At 35.7% G+C, this 20769-nt stretch overlaps 2 protein-coding genes and 1 pseudogene across 2 annotated transcripts; all 3 read left to right on the top strand.

Annotated features, from left to right (window-relative positions):
* The first annotated feature begins 2934 nt into the window (after positions 1 to 2934).
* LOC120192681 (E3 ubiquitin-protein ligase MIB2-like) lies at positions 2935 to 14989 on the top strand. Its single transcript, XM_039195424.1, has 4 exons — positions 2935 to 3082; positions 12235 to 12611; positions 14387 to 14629; positions 14894 to 14989. Exons 1-4 carry the CDS (start codon positions 2935 to 2937, stop codon positions 14987 to 14989), a joined length of 864 nt encoding a protein of 287 aa, XP_039051355.1.
* Positions 14990 to 15284: 295 nt separating this feature from the next.
* On the top strand, positions 15285 to 17312 carry LOC120192613 (ankyrin repeat-containing protein At5g02620-like). The gene is made up of 2 exons (XM_039195368.1): positions 15285 to 16282; positions 16400 to 17312. The coding sequence occupies exons 1-2, from the start codon at positions 15701 to 15703 to the stop codon at positions 17228 to 17230; spliced, it is 1413 nt and encodes a 470-aa protein (XP_039051299.1). The 5' UTR covers positions 15285 to 15700; the 3' UTR covers positions 17231 to 17312.
* Positions 17313 to 18588: 1276 nt separating this feature from the next.
* Positions 18589 to 20238, top strand: LOC120192614 (annotated as a pseudogene).
* Positions 20239 to 20769: the final 531 nt, after the last annotated feature.

Here is a 20769-nt window from a genome sequence, read left to right as displayed (position 1 = left end):
TTGTAGCAGCATCAGACATCCACCGATTTCTATTGTATTATTATCATTCACGACTAATGACGCCTTGCACATCTCACAATACAAGAACGCCAATATCGCCGATACCCAGCTATATTGCTTACTATTCACAAAATTTCTTAAAAATAGAATATACTGAGTGTGAACATAATTACCGGATTTATCTGGCATCAAAATTCCCCCAATCAATTGTAATATATATGTTCGTATTGCATATATGATTTCTTGTTTCGTACTATTTAGTTGGAGCTGAAATTGATTCTTCAACCATGACAACTTGAGACGCCACCCTTTACACTCACGCCACCCTTTACACTCTGGTTTTACCGACGTTTTCCCAAGAAACGCACTACAAAGTTGTTCTACATTTTTATACTCATGCTGCAGTACCACCGACATCCCATTTGTTTGTATCCCGAGTTGCATTGCCACATCCGCCAGAGTTATCGTACATTCTCCACACATCAAATGAAATGTGTGTGTTTATGGTCTCCAACGTTCAATCAACACACTGATCAAACCTGGGACCAACTTGTATTCTTGCAGAAATGTTACATAGTAAAATCTAGCCTGTTGCAAGTTTTCTTCTATCAATCGGTGTGGCTTGGGCGGAATATTTAACCGATGACGAAGGACTCGCTGCTCGTCCTCCTGCAATTAAATAATTCAAAATTTTTATCACAATCATAAATTAATATGCATGCAGTAATAATAAAAATTCATTAAACAAATATTTATTTTACTAAATAAGAATAACACCATTATTCCCAAATGAGTAGAAATATGATCATTGTCAAGTCTCAGCAGTGGAATTTGGTCAGTCATTCCAATGAATCTGTAAAAATAAATTAAACAACATTTAAAAAACCATTTAATATAATATAATGTTAACTAACTAATTTACACTACACAAGAACAAACAATAACAAATTATAACTTAAACAAATAAACTATTTTTTATTATAATCAAAATTAACTTAAACTAAAAAACTAATTAACTAGTTTTTTCATATAATATAACACCAACAAACTAATATAAATTAAACTATAACTATATTTTAATATAATAACGATATATAATAAACCATGGTATATTAATTTAATATGATTCAACAAATAAATTAAATATAATTCTTCAACATTAATCTAACTTTAACTAACAAAGTAATTAACTAATTTTTGTTGTTGTATAATATAACTAACCTAAACTATGTCCACTAACTAACTAATAATTTAAACTAATTCAAATTATGCTCGGTTACCTTTCTTTCCTTCACCTTTCTTTTTTCTTCCTTTCCTTCACCCTTCTTTCTTCTTCTTACAACCGAACAGTCCCCTAACATCGAATATATAGCAACAACTCTATTGACATTCCCTAAACTCGCCAGTGAGTTATTGCACCACTAATTTGAATGAACAATAATTATTGCTCACCATGGTCCACCCGAATTATTGCTTCACTTTGCGTGAATTATTGCTCACTTTGCAGCACAAATCATGCTACAATTTACGTGAATTATTGTTGCAATTCACGCCTTTAATATACGCTAAATTATTGCTGCATGCTTGAGGGAGACAAGGCCACCTTTATCGTGATTTCAACTGAAGCACGAAGGAGTTCGAGCCGCTTGTATGGCAACCTACAAGGTCGCCCCGACTACATGGCGACCTATGAGCTCGCTTGATCTCCATAACGACCAATTCAGGCGCTGTATTATTCACACCAGTTGAGCAATTAATTATTGTACATCATTATCACGTGAAATATTCTTTTCAAAGCATTTTTACGTGACTTTTGCCCTCAATTAGCTTATTTGATGAATTTCCAATATAAATTATTATTTAATATAGATATCTTTACTCTGGAGTAGGAATGAAATAACATTATATGTTTTGTTTTGTTTATTTTCTTTTTATTTTTAAATATTAATTAAAAACACAACATTTTTTTAATTTCATTGTGGAGTTTTTTTGAATTGAAAATGAAAGTTAATTTTATAAAATAAATAAGAAATATAAAAAAATTAAAGTAAATTAATCATGTTAACTAATCACCCCTTTACAATCATTACAATACAAAAACTAACTACTAAGGAGTCAAATAGGATCATACAATAGGATAAGATTAAAAACTCAACCAAATAATTTGAAAAAAAATAAATGATACAAACAAATAAATTACAATACAAAAACTAACTACTAAGGAGTCAAATAGGATCATACAATAGGATAAGATTAAAAACTCAACCAAATAATTTGAAAAAAATTAAATGATACAAACAAATATTTTTATTGACAACAAAAGATAAATACAATCAACACAATATAAAAATGCATATAATAATGATGACACATTCATAAATTGATCTTATCATTACTCAATCATAATATATTTTGATGATTGTAAACGTCTATTGATAAAAAAGAAAAAAATCTAAGAGTTCAAAGTAAAAATAAATCAAATAAAATATTCAAATAAACATCAATTTTAAGACAATAATAAATAAATCAATAAAATTTTCAGATTAGTAAGAAATTCGACTTCAACTCGTCCTATAATCATCCCTTATTGCGACAAAAAAGTATTTAAAAATTTCACGGATGAACTCTAGTAACAAGCAACAATACTGTAGCAATTCATTATTGTTGAAAAGTAACCATTGGTGGCTGGTGGGGCAGGATGAAGTCCATTTAGAATGTGCAGGCATAGCATGCGATGGAGAAAAAACAATTGACATAACTTTAAAAAATATCATTAAACTCATAAGTGATTTTAACATTATTTTTACTCTGAATTTTACAAAAAGTGTGAGTTGTTTTTCCATTGAAAAAAGAAATAGGAAATAATAATATTAATATTTAAACTTTAATAAATGGATTAGAAAGAGGCATACCAATATAAAAGGGAGAATTCCAATGGCAATGATGCAGGTGTGGAAAATGGAGAAAAGGCTTTATGACGCAGCTGTGGAAGGCAGCAAGATTTCGTTGTTGAATTTGCTTCACGAGGATGCACTTCTTCTTGACAGGTTCATCACTGGCCGTGTAACATCCTCCATGCCGGGTTAGTGATTAATTTGTAAAGTTTCAACATTTGGTGATTAAAGTAGAATAATTATATAGTTTAAAAATAATGGTTAGTAAATATGAAATGTATGTAAGGACAAAATGGTCATTTGTAAGGAAAAATTATAATTAAAAAAATGTTATGGGGTTATATTAGAACCCACATGGGGTTTGTGGAGGAAACAAATGTTTCCAGAATCCTCTCATTTCTTTTTCCTTCTTTCTTATCTTCTTCTCTTCCTTCTCCAAACGTGAAGCTTGCAAGTAAAGGTAAGAATCTGAACCTTGGTAGTTTCTTTGATTTTTAGATTGGAAATGGAAGTTTGGATGTTATATAAGCTAAAGGAAAGCTTATATGACATTAAGACAACAAGATAAGTGTTTTAGAGATAGATTTGGAAAATGAATTTTTAGATGAAATTTTGAGATGGATGAGTTTTTGAAGTTTGAATAAGATTTTTGACTTGTCAATAAGTTAATTAAGAAGTATGAGGTAATAGAATTGAAATTAGAACAAGTTGGAATTTGAGTAAGATTCTTCAATTCTATATGGATGATTAGTTTTTTTTTTAGTTTAGAGGTATTGAATGGATAATAATTAGTTTAAGTAAGTGTATGAAAGCTAAGAGTAGTAAAGAGAGTGAAATATGTATGTTTGAGCTGAAATGAGATGATTTCCGAGCTCAAAATAGGATTTTTGGGCTAGGGGAATCGGTACCCATTCAAGGGGAACCGATACCCCCTCAACGAATATGAATTTCCAGAATGCTAGAGGGGAATCGATACCCCCAGGGGGGGAACCGATTCCCCCATGAGAAAAAAAAAAGAAAAGAAAGAAAGACTAAGCTATTAATTCCTTAAATTAGTAAGCTATTAAAGCTTAATTTCAAGACATAGACATCTGATAATCATCTTGGAAATTATGTTTATGTAGATACCGAGCCTACACGAGTTCGGGAACAATCTACAAGTAGGATCGATCGAGGAAAAGGCAAAGAAATATAGGTGAGTGCATATGCATAGCATAATTATAGAAATATACTCCATTCTAGACTTGTGATAAGTCTAGATTTTATATCTTGGTACATGAGCATATTCTGTATTATGAGACATGACATGAGTTCATATAAAATGCATTATATGACATGACTATGTGGGAAAAGTTATGAGCTATGTGAAAAGGTAAGAATTTACATGTCTACGCGATATAGACTACGTGAAATGTAAAAGCCCATGTTATGTAGATGAGAACTATAGGTATAGTTGGCATGCCAAGGGTAGAGGGTCTACGCGGTCCTTCGGGACATATGTATATTCTTTGGAACATGTGTGAAGTCTTGAAAGACACATACTTGATCCTTAGTATATGTATATGATTCTTAAGGAATTCTATGTGGTCCTTATGGACATCATTATATGGCACTACGGTGCAATTCTACGCGGTCCTTCGGGATATATATATATTATGTGGAACATGTGTGAAGTCTTGGAAAGACACATACTTGATCCCTAGTATATGTATATGATTCTTAAGGAATTATATGTGGTCCTTATGGACATCATTATATGGCACTACGGTGCAATTCTACGCGGCACTTCGGTGCATTTATACGAGCTGTGGTGACAGCATAGTGCACAACCTCACATTACTCAGATACCTTAGGTTCTCAATATGCTATCATGGGCCAATAAACTTATTAATACAAATTCATGAATGCTAAAGTAATATGCTTACAGGTATGGATATTGATGATGTAGACTACATGGATTAAGTACATGTTTGTATCTCATTTCATATCATTATGACATGGTCATTACATTGCTTTGTTATTATTATTACATTGCCTCACTAAGTCGATGACTTAGCGTGTGAGTGTTTCACACGTAGGATCCGAGAAAGTAGACGAGACAGGTTAAGCAGCTTGACAGCACTACTCCTGCAACCACCAGATCAGAAGCAACTTAATCAGTAGGTCATTTTGTTATGTAAATGGCAGTTGGCATGTAATTAAAGGGTTAAGTTGTGTATGCTCTGAATATTTAGTAAACTTATATTACAATATGTATATTATCGTATTTTCTTAATATAAGTTCAAATATTTTACTATTATTTGTTAAGAGTTGTGTTTTAAAGTCAATGTAGTATCTCTGACTCATATCCGGGTCGGGTACGGGTTGGGGGTGTTACATTTAATGGTATCAGAGCTATGGTTTAGCCGATTCTAGGCATAAACCAGAGTCTATAGAGTCTTTAAATGGAATACATGCCAACAAATAGTGAGAACTTCTGATCTGGTATAGTATGAGTATGCTGTTTTGCTAATAGAACAATGTGTTTATTCTTATTAGATGTCCAGACATAATAGCTCCCGAAGTGAAGCGGGAGAAGATAGGCATGCTGAAAGCAGTAATTCACCTGCCCTGGCTAGGCAAGGTAAAGAACATGCATCTCAAGGAGTGCCTGTGCAAGATCAAGATACGTTCTTCAGAACGTTAGACGCTATTCTGACGCGTCTTCAACCTTCTGCTCCACTAACTCAAAGAATTAATGTAGCAAAAGAGTTGAGAGGTTTAGGAGCTCCCGAATTTAAGGGAGAATCTGAGGAAGGTCCAGTGTCAGCGGATCTTTGGTTGAATGATTTGAAAATCATGTTAGATGGTCTCCACTGTTCCGAAGTGGAGAAATTAGATGGAGCTGTGTCTTTATTGAGGGGTCAGGCGAGGATATGGTGGACGAACGTCACCATGAGGATGTCAACCGACCAGTTGACTTGGTCTTTGTTTTTAGAAGAATTTAAAAACAAGTATATTGGAGATCAGTTTATCCGACAAATGAAGCAGGAGTTTATGAATTTGAAGCAGATGAGCCGCTCTGTATATGAGTACAAATGTGAGTTTAATAAGCTGAGCAGGTTTGCAGCTGAGCTTGTGCCTACTGAAAAATATGCTTGCGAATGGTTCGTGGAGGGCTTGCACCCTAGACTTAAAGAAATGTTGATAGTATTAAACTTGTCCTCGTTCCAGGAGGTGATCAATCGTGCAAAAGCTCTTGAAAGGGCTCAGAATGAAAGATTCGGGGACTCAAGAGTTCAGACATCAAAGAGGACGACTACTTCTTCTAGCTCAGTACCAACAAAAAGAGGGGAAGAGACTCGGGATTTCGATCACAAACTAGATCAGAATCAGTTGCATCGTCTGCTAGGGGAGCAAGTCAGGCAAGACCTAGACAGACGCAATCAGTGGAATCTGGTGCTGGGAGATCTACTCCGAGTCAAGGGAGACAGTGTCAGCACTGTGGGAAAAACCATTATGGGGCTTATCGGATGGCTGCTGGGACTTGTTTTCGATGCGGAGATGCCGGACATTTTATCTGGGATTGTCCATTGATTGTTGGTGAGCCTGCACCATCTGGAAGAGTTGGTTCTTCCTCACAAAGAGGACGAGGGAAGAGGCAGAGGAAGGAACCCGTCTGAATTCTCTGCTCAACCTGAAGTTCGATCCACTGCTCGGGTATACAATCTAAAGACAAGTGAAGACCGTGATGACCCTGATATTATAGCAGGTACTTTTCAGTTGTATGATAAATTAGTATTGGTGCTGATTGATCCGGGTTCTAATTATTCTTATATTACAAGTAAGTTAGTAAAGGAGTTGAGGATTCCTATAGAAGCTACGAGTAATGTGATGATAGTAACTAATCCGTTAAGGCATAGTACTCAGGTGGACAAAGTCTGTAAGGGGTGTCCCATAAAGGTTCAGGGAATTGAATTCCCTGCTAATCTGATGGAATTACCCTTTGACGAATTTGAAGTGATTTTGGGAATGGATTGGTTGTTTCATTATTATGGGAATGTCGACTGTAGATTGAAAAAGGTAACCCTGAAGAGTCCAGAAGGAATAGAAGTTAATGTGATCAGTGAAATGAGTAATCCTTTAGCAAATGTAATATCAGTGATGTCTGCCAAGAAATTATTGCTACAAGGATGTCAGGGTTTTCTTGCAAATTTGATGGATTCAAGAGCTCGAGAGAAAAGGTTAGAGGAAATTCCAATAGTTCGAGAGTTCCCTGATGTTTTTCTTGCTGAACTGCCAGGATTACCTCCGGATAGAGAGGTAGAATTTCAAATCGAAGTAATGCCAGGAACCGCTCCAATTGCAATGGCACCTTATCGGATGGCTCCGAAGGAATTGCAAGAGTTAAAGAATCAATTGCGAGATTTGTTAGAAAAAGGATTTATTCGACCAAGTGTGTCACCTTGGGGAGCTCCGGTGTTATTTGTTAAGAAGAATGATGGATCAATGCGTCTCTGTATTGATTATCGACAGCTTAATAAGGTGACCATCAAGAACAAGTATCCCCTTCCGCACATTGATGACTTGTTTGATCAACTAAAAGGAGCTTCGGTATTTTCGAAGATCGATCTACGTTCAGGTTATCATCAATTGAAGATCCAGGAGAAAGATATTCCGAAGACAGCTTTCAGAACGAGATATGGTCATTATGAATTCATCGTAATGACATTCGGAGTAACGAATGCACCTGCTGCTTTCATGGATCTCATGAACAGGATTTTTCAGCCCTATCTGGACCAGTTTGTTGTTGTCTTTATTGATGACATACTGGTTTACTCGAAGTCCATTGAAGAGCACAGCACACATTTGAGGCTAGTTTTGCAAATTCTCAGGGATAAAAATCTCTATGCGAAATTGTCTAAATGTGAATTTTGGCTAGACGAAGTAATTTTCTTAGGGCATGTGATCTCGGCAGTTGGGATTAGAGTAGACCCTCAGAAGGTTAAAGCTATAATGGATTGGGAAGTTCCTAAGAATGTGTCTGAAGTTCGGAGTTTTCTTGGACTTACCGGTTACTATCGAAGATTCGTTAAGAATTTTTCGATGATTGTGCTGCCTCTAACAAAGCTAATGAGAAAGAACGTACCATTTGTTTGGACTTCTGAATGTCAAGAAAGTTTCGAAGCTTTAAAGAGAATTCTGACGGAAACTCCGATATTGGTTCAACCGGAATCTGGCAAGAATTTTGTAGTATACAGTGACGCATCCCATAACGAGTTGGGGTGTGTATTAATGCAAGAAGGAAAAGTGGTAGCGTACGCATCGAGACAGTTGAAACCACATGAAAGGAATTACCCCACTCATGATTTAGAAATGGCTGCTGTAGTATTCGCTCTCAGGATTTGGCGTCATTATCTTTATGGGGAGAGTTGTTACTTATATACTGATCATAAGAGCCTGAAGTACCTGATGACTCAAAAAGAATTGAATTTGAGACAACGTAGATGGGTAGAGTTCTTAAAGGATTATGATGTGATAATTGACTATCATCCCGGAAAGGCTAATGTGGTAGCAGATGCTCTGAGTAGAAAGACGTTTGCAGCTTTACGAGCTATGGATGCAAGATTATCTTTAACGGGAGACGGTGGTCTTTGTGCAGAATTAACCCTTAAACCAGCATGGTTGGAACGAATAGGAGAATTGCAAAGTAAAGATGAAATGTGTTTGAAAAGAATTGAACAAGTAAAGAACAAAGAAATTAAAGACTTTGAGATTAAGTCAGATGGAAATCTATATTGTAAAAGAAGAATTGTAATACCCGACAATGACGACTTGAAGAAAGAAATTTTATCAGAGGCTCATTACAGTCCGTTAACGATGCACCCGGGTGGAACCAAGATGTATATGGATTTGAAGGATCGATTTTGGTGGTCAGGGATGAAGCGAAGCATCACCGAATTTGTGTCTAAGTGTTTGATATGTCAACAAGTCAAAGCCGAGCATCAAGTTCCATCAGGATTATTGCAACCGCTTTTCATTCCTCAATGGAAATAGGAAAATATTACATGGATTTTGTTTCGGGGTTACCCTTGACTCCGAACAAAAGAGAATCAATCTGGGTAATTGTTGATCGATTAACTAAGTCAGCGCATTTCCTTCCGGTTAGAACGGATTTCTCTATGGAAAAGTATGCAGAGCTGTATATTAGAGAAGTTATTAGATTGCATGGAGTACCCGTTTCCATAGTCTCTGATCGAGACCCTCGATTCACTTCTAGATTCTGGAAATCTTTGCATGAAGCATTGGGAACTCGTTTAAACTTTAGTACGGCTTTTCATCCTCAGACTGATGGGCAATCAGAGAGAACTATTCAGATATTGGAAGATATGTTGAGAGCATGCGTAATGGAATTTAAAGGATCATGGGAAAAGTATTTGCCGCTGGCAGAGTTCGCTTACAACAATAGTTATCAGTCTAGTATAAAGATGGCTCCCTATGAAGCTCTTTATGGAAGGAAATGTCGTACGCCTTTGAACTGGTACGAGCTTAAAGATAAAGAAGTGCTTGGTCCTAAGTTGATTCAAGAAGTAGAAGAAAAGGTCCTGATAATTCAGAGTAATCTCAAAGCTGCAGCAGACAGACAGAAATCATATGCAGATCTAAAAAGGAAAGAAATTGAATTTCAAGTTGGAGATAAAGTGTTTTTAAAAGTGTCCCCATGGAAGAAGGTGTTGAGATTTGGTCGAAAAGGAAAATTGAGTCCTCGGTTTATTGGACCATATGAGATTGTAAAGAGAGTAGGACCGGTAGCATATCAGCTAGCTTTACCACCTGAGATGGAAAAGATACATGATGTCTTTCACGTTTCAATGCTTCAAAGATATCGATCGGATCCCTCCCATATCATAAATCCAGAAGAGATCGAGGTACAACCGGATATGACTTATGAGGAAGAACCGATTCAAATTTTAGCTCATGAGGTTAAGCAATTGAGGAACAAGACTATTCCTTTGGTCAAAGTGTTGTGGAGAAACCACAAAGTAGAAGAAGCAACGTGGGAGCGTGAGGAGGATATGAGGAATCAGTATCCCTATCTCTTTTCTTATTGAAAATTCGAGGACGAATTTTCTTAAGGGAGGGAGATTTGTAACATCCTCCATTCCGGGTTAGTGATTAATTTGCAAAGTTTCAACATTTGGTGATTAAAGTAGAATAATTATATAGTTTAAAAATAATGGTTAGTAAATATGAAATGTATGTAAGGACAAAATGGTCATTTGTAAGGAAAAATTATAATTAAAAAAATGTTATGGGGTTATATTAGAACCCACGTGGGGTTTGTGGAGGAAACAAATGTTTCCAGAATCCTCTTATTTCTTCTTCCTTCTTTCTTATCTTCTTCTCTTCCTTCTCCAAACGTGAAGCTTGCAAGTAAAGGTAAGAATCTGAACCTTGGTAGTTTCTTTGATTTTTAGATTGGAAATGGAAGTTTGGATGTTATATAAGCTAAAGGAAAGCTTATATGACATTAAGACAACAAGATAAGTGTTTTAGAGATAGATTTGGAAAATGAGTTTTTAGATGAAATTTTGAGATGGATGAGTTTTTGAAGTTTGAATAAGATTTTTGACTTGTCAATAAGTTAATTAAGAAGTATGAGGTAATAGAATTGAAATTAGAACAAGTTGGAATTTGAGTAAGATTCTTCAATTCTATATGGATGATTAGTTTTTTTTTAGTTTAGAGGTATTGAATGGATAATAATTAGTTTAAGTAAGTGTATGAAAGCTAAGAGTAGTAAAGAGAGTGAAATATGTATGTTTGAGCTGAAATGAGATGATTTCCGAGCTCAAAATAGGATTTTTGGGCTAGGGGAATCGGTACCCATTCAAGGGGAACCGATACCCCCTCAACGAATATGAATTTCCAGAATGCTAGAGGGGAATCGATACCCCCAGGGGGGAACCGATTCCCCCATGAGAAAAAAAAGAAAGAAAAGAAAGAAAGACTAAGCTATTAATTCCTTAAATTAGTAAGCTATTAAAGCTTAATTTCAAGACATAGACATCTGATAATCATCTTGGAAATTATGTTTATGTAGATACCGAGCCTACACGAGTTCGGGAACAATCTACAAGTAGGATCGATCGAGGAAAAGGCAAAGAAATATAGGTGAGTGCATATGCATAGCATAATTATAGAAATATACTCCATTCTAGACTTGTGATAAGTCTAGATTTTATATCTTGGTACATGAGCATATTCTGTATTATGAGACATGACATGAGTTCATATAAAATGCATTATATGACATGACTATGTGGGAAAAGTTATGAGCTATGTGAAAAGGTAAGAATTTACATGTCTACGCGATATAGACTACGTGAAATGTAAAAGCCCATGTTATGTAGATGAGAACTATAGGTATAGTTGGCATGCCAAGGGTAGAGGGTCTACGCGGTCCTTCGGGACATATGTATATTCTTTGAAACATGTGTGAAGTCTTGAAAGACACATACTTGATCCTTAGTATATGTATATGATTCTTAAGGAATTCTATGTGGTCCTTATGGACATCATTATATGGCACTACGGTGCAATTCTACGCGGTCCTTCGGGATATATATATATTATGTGAAACATGTGTGAAGTCTTGGAAAGACACATACTTGATCCCTAGTATATGTATATGATTCTTAAGGAATTATATGTGGTCCTTATGGACATCATTATATGGCACTACGGTGCAATTCTACGCGGCACTTCGGTGCATTTATACGAGCTGTGGTGACAGCATAGTGCACAACCTCACATTACTCAGATACCTTAGGTTCTCAATATGCTATCATGGGCCAATAAACTTATTAATACAAATTCATGAATGCTAAAGTAATATGCTTACAGGTATGGATATTGATGATGTAGACTACATGGATTAAGTACATGTTTGTATCTCATTTCATATCATTATGACATGGTCATTACATTGCTTTGTTATTATTATTACATTGCCTCACTAAGTCGATGACTTAGCGTGTGAGTGTTTCACACGTAGGATCCGAGAAAGTAGACGAGACAGGTTAAGCAGCTTGACAGCATTACTCCTGCAACCACCAGATCAGAAGCAACTTAATCAGTAGGTCATTTTGTTATGTAAATGGCAGTTGGCATGTAATTAAAGGGTTAAGTTGTGTATGCTCTGAATATTTAGTAAACTTATATTACAATATGTATATTATCGTATTTTCTTAATATAAGTTCAAATATTTTACTATTATTTGTTAAGAGTTGTGTTTTAAAGTCAATGTAGTATCTCTGACTCATATCCGGGTCGGGTACGAGTTGGGGGTGTTACAGGCCGTTACCCTGAAACACCTTTACACGTTGCTTCCATGCTTGGCCATCTCGAATTCGTCGATGAAATTCTTACTCATAAGCCTGAGCTAGCCAAAGAACTCGATTCCCGCAAGTCATCGCCGCTTCACTTAGCTGCAGCAAAAGGGAACCTGCAAGTTGCAAAAAACTTACTGCAGGTTAACCTTGATATGTGTCATGTTTGTGATGTTGATGGCAGGAACCCTATTCATATTGCAGCCATGAAAGGCCTCCTTGGTTTGTTGAGAGAGCTAGTTGATGCCAGACCTTGGGCAGCTCGAGTGCTAATGGAGCAAGGTGAGACCATTTTACATGCATGCGTGAGGTGCAACCAGTTGGATCTTGGATGCATTGCGATTGTTGGTGGAAAGAGTTTCGGATCATGAGTTTGTGAATCGTCAAAACTATAGTGAAATAGTTACTAAGCAGAGGTGTGTAGTAATGCACTCTAGCCCACAGATCTTTTTAATTTTTTAATCTTTAAAGTAATACATTAACGGAGAAATTATTAATAAAAACATATATACAGGCCATAAACGTCTTGATCTCTAGGACCACGTGTCCTTTTTCCACAGTGGGTCCGAAGACAACGAGTGAATGCGAAGTCCATTGAGTTTAAGTCGAGTGCTCCTCCATCAAAATTCCACTATGTTGATTGTACACACAAACTTCAAATATCTATCCAACTTTTCTCGAAGACAACGCATGCGTGTATAGTCAATTTATTAAAGTTTCTTTGGAAGTTTATAATTAGTAAATAAAAATCACTCAATTAGCTTATTTGATGAATTTTCAATATAAATTATTATTTAATATATTTGTGGTGGATATCTTTACTCTAGAGTAGGAATGAAATAACATTATATGTTTTGTTTTGTTTTGTTTTGCTTCTTTTTCTTTTTCTTTTTAAATATTAATTAAAAACAACAATTTTTAAATTCATTGTGGAGTGTTTTGAATGGACAATGAAATTTAATTTTATAAAATAAAGAAGAAATATAAAAAAATTATTAAAATCTCTACAAAAATTTAAACAAATTAATCATGTTAATAATCACCCCTTTACAATCATTACAATACAAAAACTAGCCACTAAGAAGTGAAATAAAATCATACAATGATAGGTGTCCACACCGATTTTTGGTGATATAACGGGAAAAACTTGTACCGACGTATCTCAACTTATTTGTAAAAAATCTATGTTGTGAAAAAATATTTTAGAGTCGTCATCAAGCTTTTAAGTTAGGTAAGTCGAATACTTAAAAATTATCTTTTAAAATAGTTTTAAAGAAAACATCATTTTAAAAAATAAACAAGTCTATGCAACCAAAAATTCATTCTTTTATATTTTGTAATAAAAAAAAAGATTCAAAGTCAATTACGAGTAGGAAAAGACAAGCACCCTATAACGCCCAAAATTGATATCCGATTATAAATTATCTCTAATAGTAAAAATATAATAATTCAAATATAAATTTAAGTTAAAATCCTATTATTTTAAATTCAACCATACAATTTTTATTTAATGAAAAATTCTAAGGAGAAATAGAAAATATTTCAATATTTCCAATCAAAGAGAAAATAATCCCTAAAATAATTTAGAACGAATATTTCTCTTCTCAACTGAAAATAAAAGAATATAATAATTTCTCTCAATAACTTGATATTAAAAGAATAAATGTTAGTGTTAATTAAAAAAAACGTAAATCAGTGATTAAATAAAAATGAACGCAAAACAGTGGGTCCAAATCAAAAAAATAAAAAGAACAAATCATCTAGTGACCAAAATCGAAAAACAGGGCAAAGATAGGGGGATCTGAGCATGATTTTCCCTAATTTTAGTGACTAGAATGCAAAGAGATATTAAACTACAAGGGACCTAAAGGAAATTAGATCCAAAACTAGTGACAAGATTGTAAATACACGCTAGAAATACGGGGACTAAAACGTAATTAACCCCCAACACGGTAACAAAATCGTAAAATTCACTAAAAAAAGTGGACCTAACGCATGATTTACCCAAAACTCAAAATAATCTAAATATCCTAATATATTAAATTAAAAAAAATTAAAATCTAAACGTATAAACTAAACCCACGACCCTCCTCTTTTTTACTCTCTTCTTCTCACGCAGCTGCCGCCGCTCATCAAGAAGGCTCAAGGCCTTAATGCCGCCGGCCACCAAAGTGGTGGCCGGTTACCGCTCCTTCTGGCATCCAAACCAAGGGGAGGCCGAAAAGGCAACCCAAATCGAACCGAGCGGCCACTCCCACCCTCAGCTCTCTTCTACTCTTCCTTAGCCGAAAAGGGAACCCAACACCGCCATAAATCGGCGGCTCCTCTCACTCCGGCCACTACCGTAACGAGCCAAATCCCGGTGAGACCTCAAAATCGAAGGTAAGGGTTGACAACAAAGGTAAAACTACCTCCCTTCCCTCCTATTTCTCTTTGCTTCGAAAAAAGACTCAAGAAAGAAAAATAATAGTTGCTAAAAAATGAATACCCTTTGAATATTTGTTGCATTGATTTGGCTTCCCTTTGAAATGAGGGAGAAGAAGATTACAAAAAATATTTCTTTCTAGAGAAAGAATCGGCCAGCTCCCCCCAGAGAGCTTTTCCATTTTTGCTTGGGTTTTATCAGCAGTTGGGAGGGTCGGCAGGGCATGGTGGTGGCGTGTGGCAGGAGCTGGCAGGGTATGGGAGGGTTGGTAGTCTGGTGGTAGCAGGGCATGACTAATGAATTTTTATTCGGATAAAATTGGTGATTATAATAGAATTAAAAACTCAATTAAATGATACAAACAAATATTATTATCGAAGATAAATGATAAACACAATCAATATTATCATAAAATATATATAACAATGATGATATCATAATTCAATTAAATGTATATAACAATGATGATATCATAATTTAATTATAATATATTTTTAATGATAAAATAGAATCAATCTAAGGGTTTAATGTAAAAATAAATCAAATAAACATCAATTTAAAAATAAATAATAAATGAATCAATATAATTGTCAGATTAGCAAGAAATTCGACTTCAACTCGTCCTATAATCATCCCTTATTGCGACAAAAAAATATTTAAAAATTACACGGATGTACTCTAGCAACCAGCAACAATACTGTAGCAATTCATTATAGTTGAAAAGTAACCATTGGTGGCTGGTGGGGCAGGAGGAAGTCCATCCAGAATGTGCAGGGATAGCATGCGATGGAGAAAAAACAATTGACATAACTTTAAAAAATATCATTAAACTCATAAGTGATTTTAACATTATTTTTACTCTGAATTTAACAAAAAGTCTTGAGTTTTTTTTTTTTTTGCATTGGGAAAAGAATAGGAAATAATATTAATATTTAAACTTTAATAAATGGATTAGAAAGAGGCATATCAATATAAAAAGGGAGCATTCCATGTTTGTGAAAGGCAACGATGCAGGTGTGGAAAATGGAGAAAAGGCTTTATGACGCAGCTGTGGAAGGCAACAAGATTTCGTTGTTGAATTTGCTTCAAGAGGATGCACTTCTTCTTGACAGGTTCATCACTGGCCGTTACCCTGAAACACCTTTACACGTTGCTTCCATGCTTGGCCATCTCGAATTCGTCGATGAAATTCTTACTCATAAGCCTGAGCTAGCCAAAGAACTCGATTCCCGCAAGTCATCGCCGCTTCACTTAGCTGCTGCAAAAGGGAACCTGCAAGTTGCGAAAAGCTTACTGAAGGTTAACCCTGATATGTGTCTTGTTTGTGATGTTGATGGCAGGAACCCTATTCATATTGCAGCCATGAAAGGTCACCTTGGTTTGTTGAGAGAGCTAGTTGATGCCAGACCTTGGGCAGCTCGAGTGCTAATGGAGCAAGGTGAGACCATTTTACATGCATGCGTGAGGTGCAACCAGTTGGACGCATTGCGATTGTTGGTGGAAAGAGTTTCGGATCATGAGTTCTTGAATTCTAAGAATGACGACGGTAACACCATCTTCCATCTGGCAATAGCTGCTAAACAAACCCAGGTGTGCACTGATCCTCGTGCAGTGAACCTTTTTAATTGTTTTTTATCCTTGAAGTTTTGAATGAATCTCCAAAGTAATATATTAATGGAAATATTATTGCTAACCACTTGTATGCAGACCATAAACTTTCTAATTTCTAGAACAACAGTTGACGTGAATTGTGAGAATGAAGATGGTTTCACAGCACTTGATCTGTTATCACAAAACCAAAGAGAGATGAAGGAGGTTGTGGAGTCACTTCAAAGGATGGGAGCTACTCGTGCAAAAGACAAGCCTTTGTCAAATCGTGAACTTAAGGCAACAAGAACCAATATTTTATTGTCCACGTGGGATCAATCAAATGAGATATCGAAACCTAAGAGAAGGAAAAATGGGAAGAGGTTTGTTAATAAAACTTGGGTGGAAAAACAATATAAGACCCTGATGCTGGTGGCTTCCTTGCTAGCGACCATGGCATTCCAAGCTGGAATCAATGCTCCTAGTGGTGTTTGGCAAGAAGATTCCAAAAGTAACAGTTCAGACACAAACGTAAGAAATCATACTGCAGGACGGTCCATATTGGCAGATAAAAATCAAGACATATATACCTACTTCCTCAAAGCTAATACAACAGGTTTCGTGGCATCTCTAAGCGTCATCTTGCTGCTTATAAGTGGATTACCATTGAAGAATAAATTCTTTATGTGGGTTTTAATGATCGCCATGTGGGTTGCCGTTACTGCAATGGCATTTGCATATCTACAATCTCTCATCGCTTTAACTCCTGATCATGCACAATCTAAGATAGTAATTAGTATAATAGAAAGAAGTCTGTATGTTTGGATCGTCTTGGTGCTCCTACTTTTTCTTGGACACACAATTCGAATGCTAATCAGATTGATTAAGACTCTTCGAAAATTATTGATCAGATTGAAACATGCCATCTCCGCACCTCGCGGCAGCGCTTAAAGCCATCAACATACAATCATTCCACAAACTGCGGTGGAAAAAAAGACAAATTTTTCAGCTGGCTTGGCTTCTGGTTTAGTTATGCATAAGCTTAATGTATTAGATGTATGATATCATAATAAATAAATAAAATTCATAGTTCGAAAATTTTCAGCATTTATAACGATGTCGACTTAGTTCACATGTTTGACAGACGAGATCCAATCAGCTGTTAAATTATAGGATAAATTTGGAAAAAAAAATCTTCTTTGAGCTCCAAGATACAAGACTATTCACAAGATACACAAAAATAACCTGATATGGATCTCCTTATCATCAATATTACTCTTCTGGTCTGCATCTGCAAAGGAAATTAGACCAAGATGGTCTGGATACCAAGCCATGATTCAAAGTTTCATTCAAATATCTCAATAATCTCTTAACTGTAGTAAAATGTGTCTCACAACTCACATTGTGCATGTATGTATTGTGTTACCTCGTTCATAATGAAAACAATGTCCGACATGATATGAACATATAACGGTGCACTCATAATACTAGGATATTCTCAAGCATCGGCACCGGCAAGTGGACTTCCAGCGTTCTGAATCAACTTCAAAGAAGCAACCATTTGTGTAGGTGTTGAATTGGTTTGGTCCATCCTAATTTCCTTCAACAACTCCAATATATACTTACTTTAGTTCAAAATCAACATCTCTCCATATCTCTTCACCTGATACTAATCGAACAAAATTCAATTCTGAAAAACGTTCAACCTTTCCCAAGATGTCATCTTGGTCTGTTGTTATCTTTAAAGCTGGAAGTTCTGTTCTTAGAATGTGTCGAATAGAAGATCCGGAAAATAATCAAGTTTTTTTGTTTGTTTGATAATACAGTATAATTTTTGGGGAAGGAAATATCAGAGATTTCAACCTTTCAACTACTTCCGTTGGGCTGTAGGCAGGTTCTAGTTCAGGCTTATCTGTGTACTGGAAATTGAAAAAACAATAAATTTTAAGGAGCTGACCTCACCCTAATAATATTTCTGTTTTATTGTGTTATATTCGATGATAAATAATAAATTATATTTTTAATTTATTATTTTATATTTAATATAACTTACATTTGACTTTCAATATTTTAAACAAACCAATCATTTTAAGCAACATGAAGTCAACGCCATTAAGACTTGAAAGAATATATGAAGAAAACAAATACTATTGAGTAAATTGCTCTTATATCGACGTCAATACCGAATGTATGTATTCTGTAATTATATCCTGTATGTAAGGCAAAAAGTTGAACTATCTATAAACTTTTATCAAATACAAATGAACATCATCAATAATTGAGTCAAGGTTTCTTTGGAGTTTTTGTGAATAGCAAATTAGATGGAGAGAAAGTTTTACAATGCAGCTGTACAAGGCAACAAGAGTTGGTTGTTGAATTTGCTTCAAGAGGATGCGCTGCTTCTCGACAGATTCATCACCGGTCGTTACCCTGAAACCCCATTGCACGTTGCTTCCATGCTCGGGAATCTCGAATTCGTCGATGAAGTTCTTACTCGTAAGCCTGAGCTAGCCAAAGAAGTCGATTCTCAAAACTCATTGCCACTTCACTTAGCTACAGCAAAAGGGTACCTGCAAGTTGCGAAAAAGGTTACTGCAGGTTGATCCTAATATGTGTCTTGTAAGTGACATTGATGGGAGGAACCCTGCTCATATTGCAGCCATGAAAGGTCACCTTGATTTGTTGAAAGAGTTGGTTCATGGAAGACCCTGGGCAGCTTGTGTGCTGATGGAGCAAGGTGAGAGCATTTTACATGCGTGCGTGAGGTGCAACCAGTTGGAGGCGTTGAAGTTCTTGATGGAAAGAATTTCAGATCATGAGTTTGTGAATCGTCAAAACTATGACGGCAACAACATCATGCATATGGCTATAGCTACTAAACAAACAATGGTACGTGTGTACTCAGTACTGATCCCCATCCCCTGTTAGTTCCGCTTCAACCAAAGCAACTAGGTTAAGCAAAACATCGAATTTGACTATATTCTTGTTTTAGTCATTTTTTGAGTTTAAATCGGATGAATTTAAATTAAATTAGTTTTTGGAATTTATACTATAACTAATTGGTATAAACATACGCAGGTCATAAACTTTTTGATTTCTAGTACAACGATAGACGTGAATTGTGTGAATGAAGATGGCTTCACGGCACTTAATCTTTTATCACGAAACCAACGAGACGAGATCGATAAGGAGATTGTGGAATCACTTAAAAGGATGGGAGCTACACATGGACAAGATAAACCTTTGTCAAATTCTCAACTTAAGGCAATAAGGACTGTCGTCCACATGGACATGGGATCACCCAAACGCATCATCTAAATCCAAGAAAAGAAAAGATGGAAAAAGGTCAGTTAAAAATAAGAATTGCGATTGGCTAGAAAGAAAACGCAACATCATAATGCTAGTGGCTTCCCTGCTAGCTGCCATGGCATTCCAAGCAGGCGTCAACCCTCCTAGTGGCGTCTGGCAAGATAATGGCTCCAGTGGTTTTTCATTAACGGAATCAAACGGTAAAAATCACACGGCAGGGTTTTTTCTATTGGCAGATAATTATCCACGAATATATACCAGATTCATCGTATTCAATACAACGGCTTTCTTGGCGTCTCTCAGTATCATCCTGTTGCTTATAAGTGGGTTACCATTGCGGCGTCGGTTCTTTATGTGGGTTTTAATGGTCATCATGTGGGTCGCCATTACTGCAATGGCATTAGCGTATCAGGAATGTCTCATAGCATTAACACCTGATCATCAAAACTCTTTACTGATCACTATATTAGGAACTGCTACGCTGGTTTGGATCGGCTTGATGCTCATACTCTTCTTGGACACACGATTCGAGTCGTATTCAGATTGATTAAGTATCTCAGAAAATCTGTGATCAGATTGATGAATCCAAGCGCCACACGCCCTGTTTGAATTTAATGCATACAGTTTACTCACTCGTACCTTTAACTGAGTTAGCAGAACTGAGAACACTTCAGCTTTAGCTTTCGTCGTAAAATATAATGTTTAAGATCCAGCCTTAAAGGCAAAGTTTATGAATGGAAAAGTTGTGTGTTTTACTTGCCATGTATTTCATCCTTCATAAAACAATGATCAGAATGAAATTCAAAATACACCAAATTATCCTGAGCAAATTGTGACATTGAAACAAGATTCTTAGTAACATGCGACACACACAGCTTGTGTTCAAGTTTTTTTCTATTTTAAGCATATAGTGAAGTTTATCTTACATGTGAAACAGTAAGAGTAGAACCATTACCTATATAATAGACCTTACCCTTATCATTGTAATTCTAGCCTTTTGAAGATTCCTCTAATCATGTGTAACATGATGTGTAGCACACGAATCGGGATATCCCCTTGCATTTCTATCTAAAATCTCATTTGCTATCACCGAATGAATTTGAATTGAGTTGCTTTGTTTTTCTTGTGTAACATTTTCAGTTCCTGTAGAATGACGAACAAATGAATCATAAGCATACTTG

This window comes from Hibiscus syriacus, unplaced genomic scaffold (assembly GCF_006381635.1).
Source record: "Hibiscus syriacus cultivar Baekdansim isolate YM2019G1 unplaced genomic scaffold, ASM638163v2 tig00116976_pilon, whole genome shotgun sequence".
NCBI classification, from domain to species: Eukaryota; Viridiplantae; Streptophyta; class Magnoliopsida; order Malvales; family Malvaceae; genus Hibiscus; species Hibiscus syriacus.
The sequence above is the reverse complement of the archived record's forward strand: the minus strand, read 5'-3'. Positions and strand labels throughout refer to the sequence as shown.